At 42.4% G+C, this 24,472-nt stretch overlaps 3 protein-coding genes across 3 annotated transcripts; 1 reads left to right on the top strand and 2 right to left on the bottom strand.

The window, feature by feature from the left end:
• Window positions 1-2,405: 2,405 nt before the first annotated feature.
• Window positions 2,406-16,430, bottom strand: LOC117838116 (DNA-directed RNA polymerase I subunit 2). The gene is made up of 27 exons (XM_034718007.2): window positions 16,077-16,430; window positions 15,383-15,456; window positions 15,111-15,233; window positions 13,936-14,012; window positions 13,187-13,250; window positions 13,011-13,081; window positions 11,776-11,853; window positions 11,649-11,694; window positions 10,940-11,120; window positions 10,801-10,853; window positions 10,647-10,720; window positions 10,451-10,568; window positions 9,696-9,780; window positions 8,422-8,534; window positions 8,032-8,159; window positions 7,882-7,961; window positions 7,405-7,646; window positions 7,138-7,302; window positions 6,894-7,058; window positions 6,716-6,790; window positions 5,809-5,912; window positions 5,658-5,733; window positions 5,146-5,268; window positions 4,915-5,058; window positions 4,466-4,678; window positions 3,436-3,687; window positions 2,406-3,090 (listed from the first exon to the last, which is right to left on the bottom strand). Exons 1-27 carry the CDS (start codon window positions 16,252-16,254, stop codon window positions 2,653-2,655), a joined length of 3,540 nt encoding a protein of 1,179 aa, XP_034573898.1. The 5' UTR covers window positions 16,255-16,430; the 3' UTR covers window positions 2,406-2,652.
• Window positions 16,431-18,846: 2,416 nt separating this feature from the next.
• On the top strand, window positions 18,847-21,944 carry LOC117838349 (uncharacterized). The gene is made up of 3 exons (XM_034718349.2): window positions 18,847-19,079; window positions 19,171-19,376; window positions 21,465-21,944. Exons 1-3 carry the CDS (start codon window positions 18,987-18,989, stop codon window positions 21,712-21,714), a joined length of 549 nt encoding a protein of 182 aa, XP_034574240.1. The 5' UTR covers window positions 18,847-18,986; the 3' UTR covers window positions 21,715-21,944.
• A 437-nt stretch (window positions 21,945-22,381) lies between these two features.
• Window positions 22,382-23,873, bottom strand: LOC117838348 (uncharacterized). The gene is made up of 2 exons (XM_034718347.2): window positions 23,373-23,873; window positions 22,382-23,286 (listed from the first exon to the last, which is right to left on the bottom strand). The coding sequence occupies exons 1-2, from the start codon at window positions 23,472-23,474 to the stop codon at window positions 22,636-22,638; spliced, it is 753 nt and encodes a 250-aa protein (XP_034574238.1). The 5' UTR covers window positions 23,475-23,873; the 3' UTR covers window positions 22,382-22,635.
• Between the last annotated feature and the right edge of the window lie 599 nt (window positions 23,874-24,472).

The raw sequence follows: 24,472 nt of genomic DNA, 5'->3' as shown, positions 1-24,472 counted from the left end.
TGTCATCTAGGAATGACAAGTTCCCTGCCAAATTAAAAGTTTGATCTGGTCCCTCTAGGAGGTAAGAGCAGAGGCAGAGTTTTGGTTTTTGAAGCTGTTTCATTATTCAATGGGAACTCCTTTATCTATTGATTCAACTTGGCGAAACATAATTTGCTGCTGCTTGGAATTATAAAGCAGAAGGTTGTCATCTAGGAATGATTTATATCGGAAACATAATTTGCTACTGCTTGGAATTTCTCCCAAACTAAAATTTTAGTCAATGAAGCACAATGTGCTGATTAAGGGGGTGTTTGTTTCTTTAGTCCCTCCTAAAATTTCTGTCACATCGATTGTTTAGATACTAATTAGGAGTATTAAATATAGACTAATTACAAAACTAATTGCACAGATGGAGACTAATTCACGAGACGAATCTATTAAGCCTAATTAGTTCATGATTTGACAATGTGATACTACAGTAAACATGTGCTAATGATGGATTAATTAGGCTTAATAGATTCGTCTCGTGAATTAGCCTCCATCTGTGTAATTAGTTTTATAATTAGCTCATATTTAATCCTTCTAATTAGCCTCCGAATATTCGATGTGACATAAATTTTAGGAGGTCCTAAAGATCCAAACACCCTCTAAGTTAAACTCACTAGGTGATGTAGCTACTTAGCCTACTTAGGGAGGCAGATGTGAGATAATCAGTGCCATAAGAAGAAAGCAGTGGTTTAGATTCATGTAAATTCACCCAGCGATTAAGCAGTAACTTTATGGGACGTGCACTACGTAGTTAAGCCTTCCCCAGTTGCCTGCTGAAGGGAGACGTTGAAGGCTATTGTTTGCCATTTCAGCACTTGGGAAGAGGAGCTTGTGAATAAGAAGGGTACAAACCTAAGTTTTTCTAACCTTTTCTTTTGCACAAAAAGTCGCATTATCCATGCTGTTTATATCTTTGCATGTTCAGCTTTGTCATGTAAACTGAAAAGGTTGTATTCAGAAGGCTTGCTGAATTATTAAAATATAAAATGACCCGTGGACAGCAATAATCAAGTAAGTGACAGCATCCAATCACAGCAATAATCAAGTAAGTGACAGCATCCAATCCTATAACGATATAGCAGTACAGCACCCATATATATGACTAGGGCAGAAAAGCTCGAGGCTCGTGAGCTGACTCGGCTCGTTCATAGGGTTGGCTCGGCTCAGCTCGGCTCGACCTTTAAACGAACCGAGCCAAGCCTCAATTTCAGCTCGTTTTCTTAACGAGCTAGCTCGTGAACTGCTCGTGACATGTTCGATTAGCTCATTAGACTCCACATAGATGAAAATATCAGAAATATTTTTCATCAATATAGTTATATTACTATCATTTAGTTAAAATAAACTTATTGGTCAACTTGTAAGTCAAATCTAAGTACTAACTGAGTATTTCGAGTCTCCAAACATGTATATTATCCTAATTTATTGACTTCTATTATTTATTTTCATAAGATCATCATAAATTGAGCTTTTAAATATTGTTAGTATATTTAAATTATCATATATTGGTAAATGTAGTTTTTATCATAACATTAATGTTCAACAATGCTAAGCTCGTGAGCCAGATGAGCTGGCTCGAACTAGCCAAACTCGATTTTTAGCTCGTCAACCTTAACAAGCCGAACCGAACTGGTTCGCCAAAACAAGCCGAGCTGGCTCATCAGCCACCCCTATATATGACCACTTAAGCTGGCTCATCAGCCACCCTTTATATATGACCACAACAGCACAACCGGAACAGAGTACGCATTTTCCCTCTTTAAAAAACAGAAAATTTTGCAATGCACATGCACCTCGTTGTGATTAATAATTCCCAGTAGGCGTAGAAGTTACAGGATTCTTGGCTAGGGCCACCCTTTATATATGACCACAACAGCACAACCGGAACAGAGTACGCATTTTCCCTCTTTAAAAAACAGAAAATTTTGCAATGCACATGCACCTCGTTGTGACTAATAATTCCCAGTAGGCGTAGAAGTTACAGGATTCTTGGCTAGGGCCGGAGGTTATTCTGTTCTGTTGCTCAGCCGGAGCTCCAGCTTTTATATTGTGCTAATGACCTTTACTGTAATCTTGCTATCCTGAAACTCAGAACATTTGTAACCCTTTTAGATGCACAATTAGACAACAAATTACAACAATGGCAGTAGCAAATTTACGTGGAATGAATGCCGCAGCTATGTTGTACAGCATCAAGGGCTCAAGGCCATCCAAAATTCATCACATCATATTTGCATCCCCCACTTAGCTGCATATCCGAGGTACTTGGTGAAATCTGGTTTTGGGTGAGATCGAGCCGCTGGCTCGCTGCCAGCCGCATCAAGGGCCCTCTGCTCAAGATAAGCATCCAGTCATATCACGAAATGCAAAAGAGCGACCACGCAAAGTTATAGCTCGGATTGACATTGATGATTTGTTACATGTTACAACGACATACCACGCCCACGTACGCATGAAACAATGCAACAGCGAACCAACGTCTCAACTGACCCATCAAAGATACAGTTCCCTCATCGAACAAACCTTTGCAGTGTCCAGCTCCGGCAGGACATTGCGATTGCAACAGGCTACGTTTAAGCTTTCTCCTGCCAGGTGCCTCCGAGCTCTGGTGAATGCAGAACTTCATGATCCTTGGCTCGGAGGCAATTCTGATTTGTTGCTCAGCCGGAGCTCCAGCTTTATGTTCATGGCAGCCAGCTCGGCAGCCAGGTACCTGAACACATATGGCATCGCCACGGTCTCCATCCCCTTGCTCGTTTTGCAGGCCTGGCATGCGAAGTTCTTCTGAGGTCTGACCGTAGGCAGCCCAAGCATCTCACGCTTGGCTTTCTTCTGGGTATCGGACTTGATCACCGTAGCGGTCAGTAAGCTCCCGCAGAAGGAGCACACGTCCGCGATGTGGTAGTCCGAGCAGGAGTGAAGCCTATCGTGCAAGAGGTAGGAAGACCCGTGGGCGAGGAGTGCATCACGCTCCATCTCACCAAACCGGATCCCTCCACCATGCTTCCTTCCTCCAATTGGTTGTCTTGTTATCTGGTCTATACGACCAGTAGTGCGGACCTGCATAGATAGGTTACATCAGTATTCAGTGATAATCCAAAATTCCAAACAGTAATGCTGGTACAAAGAAAGTGAAATCTAGATTCCTGGTTCACTTGTCAGGAACAATTAAAGGGCTTCCTTTTCATGGTCAATCAAATAAATACATTGTGGCAAACTATCCCAGGTTCTCCAATCCAGAACCAAAGAAAACAGAGAGAAACCCTAGCTACCTACTTTGCAGAAAACTTGTGCCTCACTTTTTTTCTTTAAAAAAATAAAAATTTAAGTGAACGGATATTGGATACATGAAAATATTGATACCAGGCCCATATGTCAAATGTAGAACAAACAACAATTGCTCACCTGGAATTTATCTGAGACCATATGCCTTAGACGCTGGTAGTAAACAGGTCCAATGAAAATCGCACAATCCATCTCAGTGCCAAAAAATCCACTATAAAGAGTCTCTGTTCCATGATAATTAAACCCATAAGATGCGAGCATGGGACCCAGTTCATCCACAATCGAATCAGGTTTACGGGGATCCTTGCCCTCCTTTTTGACTGAGCTTGCAAAAGGCGTTGCATCCATGAACTTTCCATGCAAACTTCCAGCCTGAAAGGACAAATTCAAGATATATTTAGGCAGAACGGCGCTGCTATAATAGACATACTCCTCCCCTTTCTTTACAAGGCGTATTTCGTTTCGTTAAGGTAAGGCTTGACCTTAGCAGCCAGGAACGTGGAACGTGGTCACGTTCCTCATTCCAGGAACATCGTTCCGGAACGGGAACAATTTAGTGTAAAAACCTTTCATAAGTGCCGTACCATGTTCATTTGAATCACAAGTATTATTTGAATACAAATAAATATTTAAGCACAGGGTTTTTTTGAATAATAACATCAATTTTGTGTCAAAAATTATGTACTAATACAGTAATTGTTGGTCAAAGACTTACCAAACAAAATGAAATAAGCCTTTTCATTTCAAAGGGGGGTATAGATGAATAATTTGTATACAGGCATAAACTTTTAGAAGGGCAAAACCTGTCTAGAAAGTATGTCAACAACCTCCAAAGGGGACTAGGGACAATTTTCGAAGCGAATAAAAGAAAACCATGCACCAATACAAACAATACCATTTCTACTATTGTGCGGTTTAGCTTTTCAGGAGCACATAAGCATTACTAAAATAGTTTTTTATTCGAGAAACTATAAGATCAAAGCAAAAGCTACAATCTCACACAGGGGGTAAAACATCAATCAAAAGATGCCAACAGCTGTGTACGATCATTGCTGTAGATATGTCAAATATGCCAACAACTCTTTTGCATGCATGAAGGGAAACATCAACTGTTAACTTGCTAACCTATGAGAGAAGTAAATATTTGTACCTTTGCTGCCATAGACTCTAAGAGCATTGCTATAGTCATTCTTGAAGGAAATGCATGAGGGTTAATGATCAGATCTGGCCTCATGCCAGTATTTGCCGAGAATGGCATGTCAATGTCAGGCCACAACTGAGAGCAAACACCCTTTTGCCCATGTCTGCTGCTGAACTTGTCACCAATTATGGGATTTCTTACACGACGCAGACGAATGTTAGCCTGCAGAAAGATCAACACATGACAAGATGACAAAAACAAATCTCATGATGCTTGAAGTCAGAAATAAGCATTTCTGAAACTCATAGCACAAAATGCTTTTTGAGTCCAATGATACATAAAATGTGAGGATGGTATGTGATTTTCAGAATTTCGAAGATTGGCAACTTCTGTGTGATCGTTCTGTTACCTTTCAGCCAATTGAAATTCTACTGATAGTTACTTAAGTGTTGGCTTACCTTCTGAAAGTCACCTTTTGAACTTGCCCCATTGACAGCAACATAGTCAATAAACGCTGGCTCCGTGCCTTTTAGTCTGACAGGCCTTATCGCGCCTGTGAGTCTGTTATAGACACTATAGTACTGCTCATTTGGATGTACTGTCTGTCCATGAAAATACATGAAAGAGGAATTCAATAACTCTTCTTACACAAGGAACTAACTTTAAGTTTAGAATGAACAAATAACTACCTGTCCAAGCCGAGGAAGGCCATCTGAATCAATAGCAGTGCTTGTATCCCTAGATAATACACTCTTTGCAAAGATTTCTGGAACATTTTCTCTGTTTTTTTTTGATAGGTCGATGCATTCAGTCTGCAGAAAATTTTCACAAGGAAAGGGTTAATTTGATGTTTTAAAAATTGAAGGGCCACTGAGAAATGTTTAGTTCCAAATTAGTTGGTTGAATCAAAAATTTCCAAGCTTCCAACTAGAGGATATTTTCAATGTGCATCATAATGTGAGTAACTAAATATACCCCCTCCGTCCCATGAAGTGTGCAGGCAGCATCGCGTACATTATGAAAGAAAAGTTGAGAAAATGAAATAACTGCCTACAAATGCTAAGGCAGTACGAGCTAAAGCATGCCTTGGATTGAACCTATAACACCGATACACCATGTGAAAGAAAATCTACTAAACCTAACTGCACGTAGTTAATAAATCAGATCACGAATAATAACAAAATAATGAGATATAACTTGCCTGGTAAATATGTCCACGGAACATTCCACGATCAACAGCTGATTTATTCAATATCATAGCATCCTCCATGTCATAACTATATCACAGGAATGATTTCATCATATGAAGCAAGATTAAAAAAAATGATCATACTATAAATTGGAAGGCATACCCTGTGTATGCTAGCACTGCAACAATAGCATTTGTTCCTGATGGAAATTCATCCATACAATATTTGCCATATGTAGCTGTCCGAACAATTGGTGTCTGAGGGGTCTGCAGGGCATCAAAGACAGTAGAGAAGGTCAGCAGTGTTTTCCAGCAATTGGTGTACCACATGTTAGTCTGTGTATCACACAACTAAGCAGCAGACAATATGGGTGTGACTGCTACCAAATACATCTGCTTATAACAAAATGGATCAGGAAGACATTGCAAGGGGCGGAGGGTATTTGTCAAATTTATCATATTTCATGCTTAATTTCCCTTATTTAGTTATTATACTCTGATCATGCCACATCTTACAAAGAGGAATTTTACGCCTTCTAGTTGTCCATGTCCAGGTGCAACCAGGGTTTCATAATTCCAGTAAAACATAACCATAAATAAAATCACTGGTCAGATCATGCTGTTAGACCAGTTTGATGAGGTACATCCAAGTAATGGGTTTAACCTGAAGTACTAAAGTCATAAACAAACCGTATGAACTTTGATTGGGTTTTGTCACATTTCCCAAAAAAACTATGGCACAATATCAATATGGTAAACTATAAATTGTCCCCACAAAAAAAACAAATGATCTATCAATTCTGAAAAGAGATTGATGAGATATAGCTTCCCCACACATTGCAAAGCATTCTGCCTACACTGGAATTCTAATCAGCCAGTGATTACCCACATCTAGTGATAATTTAAAATTATATGGTAAACCTGGCTACAATACATAATATAAATGTATATGTTCAAGTGTTAAAATCATTACTTCCTATGTTATCTGCAAGGAGACAACTTTAAACAACCACACGATGTAGCTCTTCTGGATAATTGTTCAATTCCAATCATACTACAAAAAAACAAACCTGTAGGTGGAATGCTTTTACATCAGTACGGAATTTTAGAGCTTGTCCACAAAAACCCATGGTTTGCTTTGCCATCTGGAAACAGGCATGAGGATTGGTTAGTCCACAAAAGGAAGCACATTACCCATCATCAAGAATAATAAACTGATAACTATAAAAACAAAATCTGACTACCAACCTGGCATTGGTACATGTTCCTAGGACTTTGGTTGTGATCAGACCAAGGTGTCAGATTGGCAACCACACTAAGAATAGCAGTAGGGTGGATTTCTTCATGAGTTGCAGGAAACTTTTCTTTTCTCCCACCATCCCCACCATCAGGACACCGTATCTCCATAAATGCCTAATTTAGAATACAAAATGAAGTTTTGGGTTATTGGTTAGAAGTAATATAAGAAATACAGAAATTGGTCAAAACGAACCTGTTCAAATGGTCCAATAAGCTCAATACTTTGCTTTCCATCAGGTAGACCAAAAAGACTTTTGACAGGTCGAACAAATCTAGCTGGATTTGTAAAAAGGTAAAGGCCAGGATAAGCTCCACCAAGACTAAGAGGAACGTAACCAACTTCCAGATCTTCAGGAATCTGATAAAAAAAATTAAACATGTCCCTGAGCTAGAACACGATGGTAAAAGTTTCAAAATACGAGTCCAATCAAATAAAACCATGATAACATAGTGTACAGACCCCTGAGTGTGCCAGAAGTTTCAACATCCGAAGATAATTAACTGCTTCCTCAATCCTAGCAGAAGCAATAGTACCAAGAATGCATCCATCCAAATGGACATGTAGTACTTCTGGGGGACCAGTTCGCTCAATCTTCGGCAACACAGGGTTCATTCCAACACGAACCAACTCAAAAGAAAGTGACTTCTTTATTTTCCCAAAATCTTTAACCACACCTTCTGAGTTGTAGACCGATGAAATACCTGACACGCCAAATATAAACTGGAACTAAGAAAATGACAACAATGAATTTTAGGTGCAGTGTCCCCAAAAAAGACAAGGACACAAGTATAGAAACATTTACACAGAAAATGCAGATGTAATATGCTGTGAAAGATGAAAGAGAAACAAGAAATCCAGGATATAAAGGAGGTGGTGTTTAGGGGGGTGCTGTGCAGATTTAAATTCAAGAGAAATGACAAGATGAGAATATCTTACGGCATGTGGAAGTCATATGGTTCAACAAACCACAAGGCTCTCCATCAGGTGTATGAACTGGACACAGGAAACCCCAGGATCTACATGGGCATTTTCAGTAAGATGGATGCAAGGAAACAACAGCAGAATGGCATCAAGAGGATAACATACTCTGGAAGTAACTTTCTAACAGATGTTGTGCGCATTTTAGCAAAAGCAGAACCCCTATGAACAGAACGGAAATGTGAGATATAGCGATGAAAGTTGAGCCGTTCAGCATGAATGGTCATTCCATCTCTCTGCAAATTCAACAACAAAAGCCATTATTAGTTCCAAATATTCTGCGAAAACAATATAAACACTAGCAAAATCAGATGCATAACATATTGTTAACATTCAGCTTTACAAAAAAAAAACAAGTAGTATACTTTGTAACCCATGTCGGGCTTCTCTTAATCAAACGAAAAAGAAGCGATGTCATCAATAAAATTCAAGGAAAATGATGCCTTAAAAGTAAGCAGTATTACTTCTATGAATAAAGTAGGCCTTGTAAGAGAGTACCTGTGGAAGATCCAATCCTGATTGTGAATTCACTTTCCCGATCTTTATCATACTCTCAATAGCTCTACCAACAAATGTTGTATGTTTAGTAAGAAATTTTCTTACCTCCAGTGCTGCACAAAAGAATTCACAACATCAAGAAGAAATAGAGAAGAAGACCACTGATCATGTGAGCAGATAAACTGGAAAAGTAAACAATCTAATTGAACCACAGTATACCAAATTTAATCGGTAGTCAAAATACTAATTGAACCACAGTACACCAAATTTAATTGGTCGACAATATTTTGACCAGCTCGAAAGCAATCATGTTACTTTATTATTCAGTGTTCAATTAGCTCGGTTTATGGCATTATCCAACTGAACAGAATAACCACAATATACAGAAAAATGCCATGCTCACACCTCTCAGTCCCCAGGTTCAAATACAACATGTATCACCATTTCAACCCACATGATAGAAATATATCTTATGCAGGAGGGTCTCAGCCTCTCAGGTGACAACATTCTCAAGACTGCTGGATTGTCTAGCTGTGATTTAAACCACAGTCCATGGCTCACAAAAAGAGGAATCAAGTTGAGACCTTAAAAAAAACGTACCGATATGCTCTCATATCAACATCTCAAATCCCCAACCTTCAAAAACAAGATTTTCAACGTTGTTCAAAGCAGCTGTCACTTAATTCCTTCTAGCTAATAAAGAACTACCGCAGTATTCGCACTCATTCACAGTGGATTCTTCTTATCCCTTTTCATTGAATGAACCAGGTTAGAAAAAAGAACAAATTCTCTTATATGTGAAAATATCACAATCATATTTCAACAGCAGGGGTAAAGAATGAAGATAGTATTCAATTCTTGTATTACCAATGGTTATGGGAGATAAGGACCATTTTTATATCCTCTCAAAACATTGTATTGCACTCTCCTTTTTACGAGAATCCGAAGCCAAACATAGACCCTTACTATTTGTATTCATCATCCCCCCAGTCATATCACCACATCCACAAATGATCTTATAGCAAATTAGTGGGGATACAGCTGCAAATGCAATTATCTGTAGCTGTCTATGCACGGCCAAAGTTTGATGTTGTTGCTATTTATGCTGCTGCTGCTGCTGCTATTACTATCATCATCATCATCATCATCATTCTTATGCAGAGAATCACTGTTCTATTTATTTTTCAGTGAATTCAACTGTTTTGCCTTGAGGAACACAATACCAGAGTGCATAAGCTAAAATTTTTGGCCTAAAAACAGTAAGAGTAGCATACCATTGTTGAGATCAAAACTTTTGTTCTTTGTAGCCTCTTCAATGATTAAACGTTTAGACTTTCTTAGCCAATCCTGAAGTCTATCCTGCAGATATCACAAAACAAAATCGAATAATGAAAAAAAATCAATATTGAGGTTAAGAAATCATGTTTTGCACTAATCTTCGGTCAAGTATCAAAAACAAAGAAACAGCACCAAGTATGAAATAAATATGGGGAAAAAGTTTGATAGCATGGCAAAAGTGCCACTTTAGTATAACAGTATAACATCATTACAGCATTAACGTAGACGTTCTCCAATCTTCATTTCCAACCACATTAACCACCCCTTTCTTACCTAAGTTATCTTATCCTAAATCTTGGATGATGTGAAAAGAGGATAAAATATAATGTAGACAGCAAGATGTACATGAATGATATCAGTTCAGCAGCTAAAGATGGCGGGGTTTGTGGAAAAGGTGCACAAAGTGGCTGATTTTGGGCCATTCTTAGCACCTAAAACTCACAAGGAAGGGGCTGCAATCGCTCCAGGAAGTTTTAGAATGAATATCTTGCATCCCACATTCACAAACATCAACTAATCACTGGTTCTTGGAAATGTGGAAAAGAAGATAGAGGAGAGAAAGAAAAATAATATGGCCATTCCAAAAGCTGGATCGTTTTACAGTGCAATAAACTTTTACATGGGCAATTTTTACAATGCTTCGAGGTTATTTAAAAAAAATCACATGCAAAGCACCAGAGAGTTCAGTTACCTTCAGAAAAATTGTGATTAAGTGCCCAGGCAAGAGAGCCTCCTGGAATTGTAGTGCGTCAGCATTGTCAGGCGAAGCAGTTTGGTCTACGAGAGCATAAAGTTTCTGCAGCATAAATCTAAAACAGGAAATGTGATAAAAAAGGTTAAGAAGATAAAACTTCCACACAAAAAAAGGTACTAAAATTTAAACTCACATCAATAGATTAAATTTATCGTGGTTGTTTTCCAGGTGCACAAAGATATAGTCCTTCAGAACCGCTTTAGCAACCTAAACAATGCAGAATGGCGAAAGTGAAGCCATGATCCATCAGCATATGCCAATAAAAACACTACAAAATTACGCATTACCGTTTCATAGTCATAATGTTCAAATCCTTCCATCACAGATCGGAAGTACTTTCCTGCATTTGGAAGATCATCAATGTCAAAACATACAAGGGATTCAAGGGATTTTTAAACACGGAAAAATTTTAAACTTTTAAAGTACCAATATGCACCAAGCATTGCATGTGAGTCAAAAGGGACAGGTCTCTGACTTCGTCAAGAATTATTTGTGCCCTTTCACCAATTAGTTGAGTACTAACAACTCCCTTTCCTCTTCCATATTTATCACTGTAGCAGCATGTCAAGCTTGTAAAGATTTCCCGGTCACTTGTATCAATAAGGGCCTGTCATTGAAAATTCATAATCAAGTCAGTGCAATGCTGAAGCAACATTAACAATACAATCTAGACTAAAATATTATAAAGATAGGAGCATGATGAGCAAAAAATGTGACAAGTCAAACACTACACTGCAAAGTGCATGATACCTATTTCAATGGAAAGATCGTAAGCCTTCCAGAAGATGGGAACAGAGATAGAAATGCACTAACTTACTTTCTATGAAACAAGCAGATTGATAACCTTAGGGCAAAGAACAAAACAAGTCTGTGGATTAATGATTTTGTACAACAAAATTCAACTTAACAGCTCAAAATGGCATGCATCAACAGAGGACTCAAGGTATCTTTATAGGCAGTTGCTACGTTATATAATGCATGCTGAGGGTACGACACTAACAGGGTGCTTCTGATGAAAAGGCCGGCCATGCTAAATAGCATTTATCCATACAGAACATGTAATAGCACCACAGTGTGGATTGTATTGCTGGTTAGAAATGCTAAGCATTCTTAAGGAAACGTCGATAGATTATACCTTGAGGACAATACCAACAGGAAGCAGAAACTCTCTACCCCCCAACCTATTCAACAAAATTCAAGAGGTTAAATTGAGGGAAAAGAGTTACATATTTTTACTCACTGTTTACCAGCACAGAACTTACCAAAACCCAAGCCTTGCGCTTCCATTTTGGAGGTAATACAACTTTATTGTCACACTGGACTGGTCACTATGGACACATCTGTTAAAAAACAGCAAGGAATAGTAAGGCAACGCACACAATTGCGACTCTGATGTTATAGTTATACTTAGTAGACAACACGCACAATAGAACCTCTAATGTCATCTAATAGACGGTCTAATGCATTGACATGTAATCTTGAGATGACTTAACAAACAACATGTAAAATGGGTTGTTTGTCTCGTAGTAACTCTATTTCCTTAATTTGTGCACCGAAAAAGAAGGAATACTATGAGTTGCTTGACAACAACTCATGAAATGGTGGATTAGTAGTCTCATAGTCCTCAAATTTAGCTTATGAGGCAGTTGTTTCGCGAAACAAAAACCGCTTTCTCTCTCCTCCATGTCAGCAAAATCCTATGTGGCGCTGCATGAGATGACCTATGAGACTGATGAGGTGTAGCAATTTACTTGCCCTGATGTTTTACCAAGGTTCTTAGCATTCAACAAGGCTGGGTGTAGAATATTTTTTAACTTTCAAGAGACTGATGAAAAAGTTTAGTTTCAGGTCAAAGGTCCACACTAAGATTGACAAAAAGTTTAGTTTCAGGTCAAAGGTCTGCACTAAGAGATCAGGAAAAGCTATGGAAGAAAATATAAAGGAAAAGGGCAATGAATTTCAGTCACTAAATTTGAGATATTGTCCAACAGTCTCCTCTTGTGCGTTAGCGTTAATAGCATTTGTTTATGATCCATGCTCAAAAAAAACTAGGTGATACAAGGATCTGGCAGTACAATTATTCAGATATTGTCACTGTGAAAAGTACTATTTCATTTTACCAAGTTAGATGTCAGTATCTTGTGATATTGCAATGGACCACACCTTATCTTTTGCAACTACAAATACAACTACAAATAGTTTGTCCACTGGCTCTGTCTTAACTAAAATATATTTCAAAGTTAGCAGAAAATTTGTACTGGGTAATTCTAGTTTTTTAGATACACATTCAGTATCCAGTAAACTTAAAGGCTTGGCAAAGATAATCAAATTGGATGGTAAGTGAAAGTAGGGATTATGTGGAAACATGAATATAACTGGAGTCAAAATAGAGGAAGGGTCATTGCAGCCGAATATTGCTGGAATGACAAAATAAGCTACATCCAAGAGTTAGACCATAAGTTATCCGAGCATCATGCCTCATTTATTAGTGTACTACCTTATGACAACTGCTTTGTCAGTGTATCCAGCACCACGTTTAACAAAAGAACCACGCACCAACCCCATAGGCTGAAAAATCAAAATAAAAAAGAACTTATTATCAGAATGATGCAATCTAGTTTAAAATGCTAACCTTTCAACATAAGGCACCAAGCAAAGCTGAATTTATCTTACATAGTTACGCTTTTGTAATATAAGAATACGTATAAGTCTCTCCATCCCGCCGCATATGAAGTACCTAAACAGAATTTCAAAAGTGTATCAGAATTATTTCACTAACATAGGGACAAGTTCATCACAAAGCTAGATTTTGAGCAGACAGGAGGACAGGGTACAACTAGTCCGTATTTCAATCAAACTCGATAATTTCATTTGGCAATACAGTATGCTCAAAGAGAAAAGGCACACATTTGTGCAGTAAATCCATGGGGCACAACAAACAAATGCTTCAAAAACTATATTTTTCTCACTCAATGTGTAATCCATATCAAATATGGCATAGTTTCAGTTCAGTGTATTACCTTTGAAAGAACAGAAAAATAGACAAGAACAAGAACAAGATCAATATCATTTACTTTGAACGGTCGAAACGATGAATATTTTTCTTAACTATACAAAGTAGTCTTTTTTCCAGAGGCCATGATGCTAAAAAGTGCAGCTCAATGCACCCAACCTGACCATAAACTCCCGCATCCACTTGTGCAAGAGAACAAGAAGAAAAAGGAAGGATGATGCTAACAAGAATCACAAAAGCAAGATAGCATCTCAAGAGCAAGTTAAGCAGTCAAAGATAATGGCAAGTTACAGATTCGATGCTCTATATCCCATAAACAATACTAAATCAATATTACAGTTACTTTAAGAAATGACAGCAAAATGGACACACTGATATGGTCAAGTGAATGCAAATGAAACATACTCACCCGCCCATTTCGGTAGCCTCTTCACCATGGAAAACTAATTTGTGCGGATCAGCATCTCTCAGATGACACAGTTTTGACTGGAATTGCAAGAGCATAAAGTCAGGGAGAATATTTGGCTGTCATATAATCTGTGAACCATTACTAAATATGGCCTAAAGAGGAGTGAAAAGAGAATTTTGAGTTCAATGTGGCTTCCAATGGAACGAGGAAACCATCTTAAAGAAACAAGAAACAATAACAGTTCCCTACCCCCAACGCCAACTCAAGAAAGAAACTTTACTTCTCATCACCCCTTAAAATTAGTAGCCTTTTGGTTGTTACTTCCTTGCTTTTCATTCAATATTTTCTGTGGGAAAAATAATGATATATGCAACAGCCTTTCATGAGAATTCTAACTGAAGCTAAGTACATACAAACACTATGTATAATTGCCTTAATTGATTCGGCATCTCATAGAAGCTCCACACCAGAAACAATGTGTAATGTTATCTTATTTTCAAACAAGGAGAATGAAGAACCTTGTTGTGGCATGCTAATACAGCGAAAATAGTTCACAATTCACAACCAAGAAGGTAACTGAAAGAAAGTGATTGTTGTTTATGTGAAATGTTGCCAAGAACTATGCCTTCTGAATACTTTACATTTTGGCATTACAGAAGCGCATGTATCTATCGTATCTAAGGCTCATGCCACCTTAACCCCACCCCCCACCCCCCCACCCCCACCTCAAAAAAAAAAGGCATCTCGATCATCAAGCTAAAGTAATATGTAGAAGGCAAGCTCCTACGATTACGAGCAGACCTGAAGTTTGGTATGTGTCCAACCCATATGTGATTTTGATATTTCTATAAATAATGTGTGAAAATGATATGCAAAGAATTGTCTTGGAAAGTACCATAATGTTATAATTTTACTAGGCTCTATAATAATAAACAGAAATAAGCGATCAAAGACAAAGTTTGGAAACAGCACAAATGATCAAAACAGTACCCTTTTGTGGCTAGAGGATTTAATCACTAAGATGGCACAAAACAACAACCAAAGCACTAAAATCAACTCGCTTATTAGCCTCTACACCTAAAAACTCCATAATCCAAAAGCATAGAAACTTTATTAATCACAAAATTATTCTAAGGGAAGTGGCATTTCACGAGCAGAAAAGAAAGAGTAACAACCATCAACATAATAGGCAGATGGCCAAAATTGAAGGTATGCCTGATTTGTGCGCCATCTTCATTACACTGGAGGCAGACATCCACTTTAAATTCCCCATGATATGTAGTTCTTGCTTGCCTGCACTGCTCCAACCGAGAGAAAATGGGAAAAGATCAGACTAGCAAACACCTAAGGTACCAAAAGGGTATGTTACTAGTAAAACAGAAAAAAAAAACTTATATTCCCAATCTCTAAGGTAAGAATATGTTAATTCCAGAAGAAATAGACAAACCTCCTGGGGGTAGAGGGGTACACCCAACCGACCATCCCTCATTGGCGGTAGCACTTGACCCTTCTCCAAGGTTAGTACACACAATAGTTAAGGAGAACAAAAGAAAGAAAATAGAATGAGAAAAAAGAATCATGGACCAAGCTGTTTGATGTAAGGTTCACTGAGATATGTACTCCCTCCGTTCTAAATTACTATTCGTTTTGGCATTTTTAGGTACATAACTTTTGCTATGTATCTAGACATAGTGTATATCTAGGTGCATAGCAAAAGCTATGAATCTAGAAAAGTCAAAACGAATAGTAATTTGGGACGGAGGGAGTAAATATCAACAAGCTTAACATTCTCTGCGAAGTGCAGTTGAGTGTCATCCGGTTTCAGTGCAATTCAGTATCCTCGCCCAGAAAATCAGTCAAACAGAATTCCAGTAAGTGCTTCAGTACCTTTACGCTGAGTCATCGAGACTAAATTTAGCTATGAGAAAAAATACCAGCCTATCACTCAAAACATGAACCATTTCGCAGTAAATCAGCAATCGCTACTAACTAGGTATAAAATCATAATCGGCAGTTGCGTCCTGCTATAGCTACTAACTAGTCGTAAGCATAGCAGCTTATCCAGACGGTGTTAGCTGTCGCATGAGCAAAACAATTCCACGCAAAGATTAAAAAAAACGAATTTCAAGCATGGAGGATATTTTTTAGGATGGCGCTGGAGTTGGGGTCCTTGATCTCCATGGGGCGGATGCCGCGGAGCATCTCGTCCAGCCCCACGTCGAGGAAGGAGTCGAACGATTCCACGTGCGGCCGGAACAGCTCCTTTAGCGCCGCGTAGTCGGCTCCCGCCGGCGACGCCGACTTCGCCGCCGTGTCCATGTCCGGAGGGGCCGGGGGCTCCGGGCTACGGCTGCGGTCAGCGGGCGGCGGCGGCGGCGCTTGGTTTCGGCGGGAAGGATAAAACCCTAGAGAGAGGAGGCGGCGGCGGCGGCCGCGGAGGGGTTTAAGGCTGCTGCAGAGAGTAGAGAGAGAGGTAAAGAGCTTGGGTTGTGCGTTTGTTCGAAACTGGTCCACAACTCCTGATTCCTGAACTCCACATCCGGCAGGAGAACCCGGCCCAAGTTGGGGGCTCGGGGCTAGGCCGCTTCCCTCAACACTCAACGCCCGGAAAATTATACATTTATATATTTTTTGCGAGGGAGTATATTAGCTTTTCTGTGGGATTTATAAGCTTGCAGGATGCTCTAATATGCTTCAGTGAACTAAGACACAACGTATGCAAACAATTCAATCGACATGTGATGTAGGCATCACTTAATTTTTGCAAAAGAAGATCTAGGTGACACTAGAGAAACGATATTTTAAAAACGAAAACCGTGGAAGACACGAAGAAAATTAAATTTAGCATACCGTCTTATGTCTTGTTTGGTTTTCTAAAACATGTTATTAAATCTATTCTCAAGGACTTGGATGAAACTAAAAAAAGCATAGGACAGGATAAAGGTCACCTTTTAGATCTTTTTCTATAGCCAACTTGGGAGGAGTCCTCCACCTAAATATTATTTAGGGGTGTTTGGATACACCCCGTTAAAATTTAGCACCTGTCATATCGGATGTTTGATGCTGATTAGGAGTATTAAACATAGGCTAGTTATAAAACTAATTGCACATATGGAGTCTAATTCTCGAGACGAATCTAATAAGCCTAATTAGTTCATGATTTGACAATGTGGTGTTATAGTAACCATTTGCTAATGATGGATTAATTAGGCTTAATAGATTCGTCCCGTGAATTAGCACAGGGTGCAATTAATTTTATAATTAGCTTAGGTCATTACCCGCCGCGTGCACGTCTTGGGCAAGCTAAAGTCACTGCACACCGTGTGCACGTCTAATCAACGCGTGCCGCGTTCGGCACGAGCAAAAGCGTGGGGGCGCGAAGCACGCGCGCGTGCTAGTTAGGCTAGCAGCTCTGTCGCGTTCGGACACGCGTGGGCGTGCTGTCCAGCTGCTCGCCGGCGGCCCGGCAGCTTGCTGGATGTAGAAGCTAGACTGCTGGAGCATACGCGGTCTGTTCGCTTTAGCTTATTCAACCAGCTTATCAGCTATCAAACAGTATTTTTCTCTCACAATAAATCAGCCGTTTCAGCTTTTCAGCCGACTTATAAGCTGAAGCGAACAGACCCATGCTAACGAGCGACACTTGGTTGATTAGGCCCACGTTTTGATCAATTAGAGCTCATAGTTAGCTATGATAGCTAAGACGAAAGCAGTTAGCCGAGAATTAATTAGCTGAAACTATTTGTACCGGCTAAAGCTAAATTTAAGAAGATAGTTATAGCTGATTGGATTCAAACTGGGGCTAAGCATCAAGACTTGGCAATCTAGATTGATTGGACTAACTTTAGGACGCTAGCCGCTATGTCTTTTTAGCAACTGAGGCTAGCCATTGTTGGAGATTGGATTTTAATTAAGATCCTATGATTATAATGGCTGTAAATGTATTGTTTCGATCTTAGTATCCTACGCATGATGTTCTGATCCAAATCGAGATATGTGATTTCTGACGATTTGTTTGCAAGCCAGAGACGAGAGGAGGAAAAGAATCCATCAATTTGGTGATACGAAGTACTGCGTTTCTTCCGTTAGATTTTTCGCTCTCGTCGATTCAGCATAATTTACTTGGTAAAACTCCTATCGTCCATCGATAATGAGTCTATTTAGGATGGGTGATAGATTTCGCCAGTTCTAAAATTACTTTTTTGAAGTTCGTCTAAGTATACGTGAAGGATATATAGGCTCGAGGAAAAAAAAACCTCTTCATGAATTGAGCTATCTAGACCTGAGTCCTCGATTCAGTACGAATACTTGCATTTTATTTATTAATTTTAGAATTAACGATGCTATGATAGTGGTAGATGATGTTTGTTAACCTGCGATGAGTCGATGACATGTACAATGTGAGCATGTATACACGTGTATTTATACATGCGCGTTCGAAAAGGGAACTCTAATTTACTCTCTCAAGGAAAAGGAACTCTTTGCTTAAGAGCCTGTTTGGATACAGGGCTCATAAAGTTTAGTACATGTCACATCGGATGTTTGATATTAATTAGGAGTATTAAATATAGTCTAATTATAAAACTAATTACACAGATGGAGTCTAATTCGCGAGACGAATCTATTAAGCCTAATTAGTCCATGATTTGACAATGTGATGCTACAGTAACCATTTGCTAATGATGGATTAATTAGGCTTAATAGATTCGTCTCGCGAATTAGTATAGAGGTTCTGCAGTTAATTTTATAATTAGCTCATGTTTAGTCCTCCTAATTAGCATCCGAACATCCAATATGACCCCTCGTACCCACATCCAAACACCCCCTGACACGGCGCGGCACCGGCACGCCGAGAAGGCCACGACCAGATCAGACGCGCGTGCACGACTGCACGTCCTCCCTATTTGTCCCGTCTCCGAGTCTCGACTCACCAGTCACCGCGAGCCCGAGCCAACTAGCCAAAGCGGTCGCGACAGGACGCGCTTCGCCCATCTGAAATCCCGGGACCAACCAAAAGCCTCTCCCCCTGCCTTCTCCGCTGACGAGACCCCATGGCCGGCTCCACCGCGGTGCTGGCCGCCATCCTGCTCGTCGACCTCGCCGCCTTCGGCCTCGCCATCGGCGCCGTGCAGAGCCGCCCCTCGGTACATTCCTCTTTCTCCCATGGCTGCGTTTTTCTTCGCTTTCCTTTTTCTGACGCCGCCGCCGCCGCCGCTCCTCTTCTCCATGTCGCAGGCAAGGCTGGAGACGGACGAGCGGAAGGAGTGGACATACTGCGTGTACCGCCCGGACGCGGCCACGGCGCTGGGCGGCGTCGCGCTCGCGCTGCTGCTCGTGGGCCAGGCGGTGGCCGTGTTCGCCAGCCGGTGCTTCTGCTGCGGAGCCGCGCTGCGGCCCGGCGGCGCCCGGGCCTGCGCGCTCGTCCTCTTCCTCTCCTCCTGGTACTACCACTTCTTCCCCGCCGATCCCAATCTCCTCCCCCATCTCCTTTCCTCTCCCCTGCTCGGGGTCGCCACCTTGACTTCCCACGTGAGGCTGACGCGCGGGGCCCGCACCCCGGTTACTCTTCGTTCTATGGTGCTTTCTTGGTTTGTTTAAGCAGCGTCGCGCAAATTTAGCGATTAGCGTGGGAAGCTTAGCTGGCCCTGTTGGGCTACCAAAAAGTCAATAGCTGTGTCTCAACCCACAATGTCACTTAGCAGAACTATTAACTAGTGCTGAGGCTTGCCCGAAATCTGGTTCGATCATGTGATTTGTTCAAGCGGAAATGGTTGTTCCATGTGTGCTTTAGCAGTAATTTGGGATCCAGCACACCTACCGCAGATATTTCTGAATGCACATATACAGATATGCTCATTTCACATGTAGAGAATTATGAAATTTGTTGAATGTGATTGCTGCAGCTACTAAAATCTAAAAAGAATCTACTCCCAACTGTCCTTTTCTCTTTCGCGATAGCTGCTAAGGTTAATTCATTTTTTTAAAGACCACCAGAGTTTACTGGATTTTGAAGGCGCACCATGTGTTCTTTCATAGTTTCATAGCATTTACCGGCCACAAAGGTCAACAAATGATTTTTTTGTAGACAAAAGAATGATACTTTTAAGTTGATAACTTAAAGTTGTATAACTCTAGGTAAAATGGTTTATGCTAGCTGCCTGCAGATCTCACACATGAACATTCGTATTTTACATGTTGCTTTGTGAATTTGCACATGGGGGCATAATTATTGGAATGATAGTGTGGTGTTGGGCTGTTGGTCCTGTGGAATCCAAAGTGTCATGTCAGATCTATTATGAAAGATTTAAATGCTGAAATTGTGTACTAGCATTTTGTACTCTAGCCTTTGTTCATGTGTGACTGGTTATGCTGAACTGGTCAGAACAAAGAGGAGGTCATAGATTATGTCGGTGAGACGGTGACAATCTAAAGGACCATCAAACATGGTTGACAGCTTCTGAGTTTACTGGTATTGAAAAATGATGGGCCTGGTCAATTTCATATTGGTTAAGGACATGCTGGGTCAATGAATCAATGAGTCGGTATTCGCTCAGACAACTGCATGTTTTGATTTGTGGGGTCTAGGATCTCTCTTAGGAGTATTCTGGTCTGACCTAGTAATATAACCATTTTGCTTAGTTTGTTCGATCAAGATGTGGAGTAATAAAAATTCATATCATTTATGCCTACATGAGCTCAAAACTCCCCTGTGTTGATCTTGGATCAACATTTGTACATTATTCCAGTGTTTGCTTTTCTGTTTTTCCAATAAGTGAAACAGTTAAGTACTAACGAACCTGCCACTGCCAGGCATGTGGTGTTGTCCGCATGCATGGTGTTCAAGCATACATATCTCAATGTAGATGTCCATGTCCTCAATTTCTGAACATGCAAGGTTGATGCCACCATGCTGGTATGAAAGTTGTTTTAGCTGATCAGTGATGGACTGGGAACCAAGAAAGTCACCGATGGAAGTTCCTAGTGCTGACCTTCTGATATTTTGAAGAACCTCTGACTATTTACAATTTGCCATTTTGTTAAGCTGGCATTTGCGAAAGTGATTTTTCTGGTTGTTTGAAAACTTATGGAATCATTAGAATTAGAATGAGTAAAATTGATTAGTTTTCCGGGAAGCAATACTTTGTGGATTTTAGGCCATTTTTGTTGTGGACTGAGTTTGCAGCTTCCATTGTATTTTGCTTAACCTGGCCACACAAAACGTGGACTGTATCACTGTAATGCCCTTTGAACTGTCTGATTTATCCAAAGAAAGGTGGTCTAGCCAAGATTCTGTGTTTCTCTAGTGTTTGAAGCATTGTTTTCATTACATTTCTGACTTTGTCTTGTTTAGATATATTGGTACAAGGATTATTCTACATTATGACAAATTTGGTTTACTGAAGTGCTAGGAACAGAGGGTGTGAAGGAACAGAGGGTGTGAGAGCATGACCTTTTAGTTCCCATACTGTACCACCTAACGCCCATGCAAATGATGCAGGAAACTGAACTTTTTTGCTTACTCTACACAGGGTGACGTTCATCGTCGCTGAGGCGTGCTTGCTGGCTGGGCTGGTGCAGTCCGCGTACCACACCGGCTACCGGAGGGTGTTCTTCGAGAACCCGCCGGACTGCGCTACGGTGCGGAAGGGCACGTTCGTAGCCAGCGCGGCGTTCGCCCTCTTCACCTGCGTGCTCACCTCGGCCTACTACTACTGCTTCTCCAAGGTGCGGGTCAACTTCCACCGCCAGCAAGCCACCATCGGCATGACCCCGTTGTAACTGTCTCTCTGCTACAAATACAATGATTTGCCACAGAAAGAAAAAAGATGAGAAACGCGCTCAGCTGTGTTGTAGTAACAGTTTTGGTAGCAATGATTTGTGTTCTTAGCTTTTGCACATATTGTGTTGGGCTGGTATCTGAGTTGAACCCATTTATATGGATGCTGCTGGAGCTGGACCAGCCTGTCCTTACTGAATGGAGATTTCCTATGCCTGTCATGGCTTCTTTATTTTCCAGTGGTTTTTATTAGCTGTGCTGTGTGCATACGCACATGGAAGCTGTGCATACCTCAATAGATAGTCTTGCTCTTCCATGTGTTACTGCATTGCGATCATTCCAATTGCGCCAACGGATTAGCAACTAGGCAGATTGATATTCAGCAAGCAGGCGGTCGCGCGAGAGCAATAACCAGCCCGGGACTGAAAAATGGAGATGCTTGGTGTCCGGTACAGACCACTCGGTGTGCATTGCTTCAAAGAGATCGCGAAAATGGGGACAAGTTACCACAGCGTGAAAAGCTGTTTCAGCTTCCAAACCACATATTGCACATGTAACTAGTCTTCAATTTGTGTCTTGCCTTCTTGTTTTCATTTGTCGGTAATAAGGCATTTTCTGCAAGACGGCATGCAAAAATTCTAACCTTTGGAGCCACATCAGCTTTCAAAATGCGTTGCCATAGTCTTAAACGATTTTGAAATTTACTGTCAGTAGGATGATTAATTTGACCATAGCAGTATCATTAGGAAGCACACGGTTTCAGCTAAGAACACATAATACGTGCGCAAAAACTAGCACAACAAGCTGATCGTATACTAGTACGTACGTTTGCAGTACACGCATACATATATACGTACAGGTAGGCACGAACATATACTCGCCGATACAAGCACTAATACTGTCTACCAGTCTAGTACACGTGCTTAGCAAGGCCCGTCCAGACCGGGCATGTCATCTGGCTGCCATCCGGCCCAGTACTGCAAGGCGCCGCAGTTGGCCTCCGCCGCCGCCGCCGCCGCTCCTCCGAGTGCGCTGACATCGCCAGCCCCCTGCGGCGGCGCCGTGGCAGCGGCCATTTGCTGCCACGCGCTCAGGTCGATGGCGTAGCCGCCCCCGGCTAGCGCGGTCGGCTGGAACTGCATCAGCTGCCGCAGGAGGTCCGGGAACGTGTCGGCTCCGACGGCGACGCTCCCGCCCTGCGTCGCGGCCGCGGCCGCGGCCGAGGTCGAGGCCGACGCTTTGGCAGCGGCGGCGCCGGCCTTGCTGCCGCCGCGCCTGTTCTTGCGTCCGCCGCCGACGGGCACGTCGCGGAGCGTGCCGCCCTCGGTCCAGTGGCGGCGGCACGCCTTGCAGAGGTACCGCGGTTGCGTGCGGCTGTAGTTGTTGTAGTAGCAGAACTTGGTGTTGGCGGACTGGCAGCGCGGGCACTGCCGCGGCGGCGGGCGCGGCAGCGGCGGGTGGCCCGGGTTCCTGGCTCCAGGCCTCGGCGGCGCCACCGCCGCGGCACTCGTCGCGTCTACGACGACGCCACCTGTCGGCACGCCGGCGAGGCCGTCGACACTGTACCCCTGCCCCTGACAAGAACAAGAACACACCGCGAGTCACTCCCGTGCACCGTTGCACGAACGTACCGAGGTCAGGAGCGTGCTACGATGCGTACCATGACGAGGGGAGGCGGCGGCGGCCTACTAGCTGCAGGGATCAGGTAAGAGAGGGGCGACGAAGCGGAAGAGGAAGCAGAGGCCAGAAAGGAGGACGGCATGGTTGGCCGGGCGCCGCGGCGACGGCCAGGGCAGCTTGTTGTTGCCGGCGGCGGAGTGAGCGGCGTCGTCGAGCGGGGCGCGCTTGCTGCGGTGGGAGTGCCACTGTGACGCTCCACGCATGTCGGTGCTGGGCCGGTCAGCAGCCACCGCACACGGCTCCTCCTCCAGCTCCCTCCCTTCTCCTCCTCACTCTCGCCACAAATTCACAGCTGCAGCTTGACAATCTCTCTCAAGTGTGGAGTGTGACTATGCTGTGTCACTTCGAGCTAGAACGGATTATGAAGCACGCACGGTTCAGGACTTCAGGTGAAGGCTACAAGCCATGGAGGCGTCTGAGTGCTCGCGCTGGTGGTGCTTATATAGGCGGTCGAGCGCGCGAACGAAGGTTCCTTCTTGTGTTTGGTGATAACACAGGCTTGCTTAGTTGCTTGCTTGCTTAAGGGTTAAGGCCATAGTGGAGCGCGCAGAGACCAGAGCCAGCGCGACTGGAAAAAGCGTGCAGCCGTGCACGAGCCGACGTGGACTGGCTGCTGCTGTTGCTAGCCTGCTACACAGAGGTGCGGCCCGGCTGTCCCCAAGGCCCTAGCTATGGGCACCGAGGCACCGAGACCTTCCACTTTTGGCCAGGACACGTGCCGCGATGACGCCGCGGTTCCGGTCGCTGGGTTTGCACAGCGGCACAGCGAGAGGCGCACACCGCAAAGCGAGCCGCCGCCATTGCTTCGACCGCGAGTCTTTCTCGTGCCGTGAAAGGTCACGTTGCCGTGGCCGTGGCTGATGATCTCGGCGGCTCCGTGTCTATTCCACTTGGACGGCTGGCCGTCGAGCCTGTGACGGGGTAGGGCGGTAGGAGGCTCGGCGCCACGAGCTAGCAGCCCAGAGCCCACCAGTTTCCTTGAGGTCGAAGAGGAGAAGAGCGACGGCATGGGGATGCGATAACCAGTGTGCAAACCACACCACGCGGGCGCGTTCATATTCTACTCGGGCGGTGGTGGCC

Source organism: Setaria viridis, chromosome 9 (genome assembly GCF_005286985.2).
Source record: "Setaria viridis chromosome 9, Setaria_viridis_v4.0, whole genome shotgun sequence".
Taxonomy (NCBI): domain Eukaryota; kingdom Viridiplantae; phylum Streptophyta; class Magnoliopsida; order Poales; family Poaceae; genus Setaria; species Setaria viridis.
Note: the sequence above shows the minus strand (reverse complement) of the source record. Positions and strands in the feature narration are given on the sequence as shown.

What these genes read in the sequence shown, in the direction of transcription:
- LOC117838348 (XM_034718347.2), bottom strand. Translation starts at nt 23,474, where the DNA reads ATGCCGTCCTCCTTTCTGGCCTCTGCTTCCTCTTCCGCTTCGTCGCCC. An exon ending in CGCCGCCTCCCCTCGTCATG is followed by an intron (nt 23,287 to 23,372) that starts GTACGCATCGTA and finishes TGTTCTTGTCAG; the next exon opens with GGGCAGGGGTACAGTGTCGA.
- LOC117838116 (XM_034718007.2), bottom strand. Translation starts at nt 16,254, where the DNA reads ATGGACACGGCGGCGAAGTCGGCGTCGCCGGCGGGAGCCGACTACGCG. An exon ending in ATCTGCCTATTATGTTGATG is followed by an intron (nt 14,013 to 15,110) that starts GTTGTTACTCTT and finishes TTGCAATTCCAG; the next exon opens with TCAAAACTGTGTCATCTGAG. An exon ending in GGAACATGTACCAATGCCAG is followed by an intron (nt 6,791 to 6,893) that starts GTTGGTAGTCAG and finishes GCCTGTTTCCAG; the next exon opens with ATGGCAAAGCAAACCATGGG.
- LOC117838349 (XM_034718349.2), top strand. Translation starts at nt 18,987, where the DNA reads ATGGCCGGCTCCACCGCGGTGCTGGCCGCCATCCTGCTCGTCGACCTC. An exon ending in CCGTGCAGAGCCGCCCCTCG is followed by an intron (nt 19,080 to 19,170) that starts GTACATTCCTCT and finishes TCCATGTCGCAG; the next exon opens with GCAAGGCTGGAGACGGACGA. An exon ending in GTCCTCTTCCTCTCCTCCTG is followed by an intron (nt 19,377 to 21,464) that starts GTACTACCACTT and finishes TACTCTACACAG; the next exon opens with GGTGACGTTCATCGTCGCTG.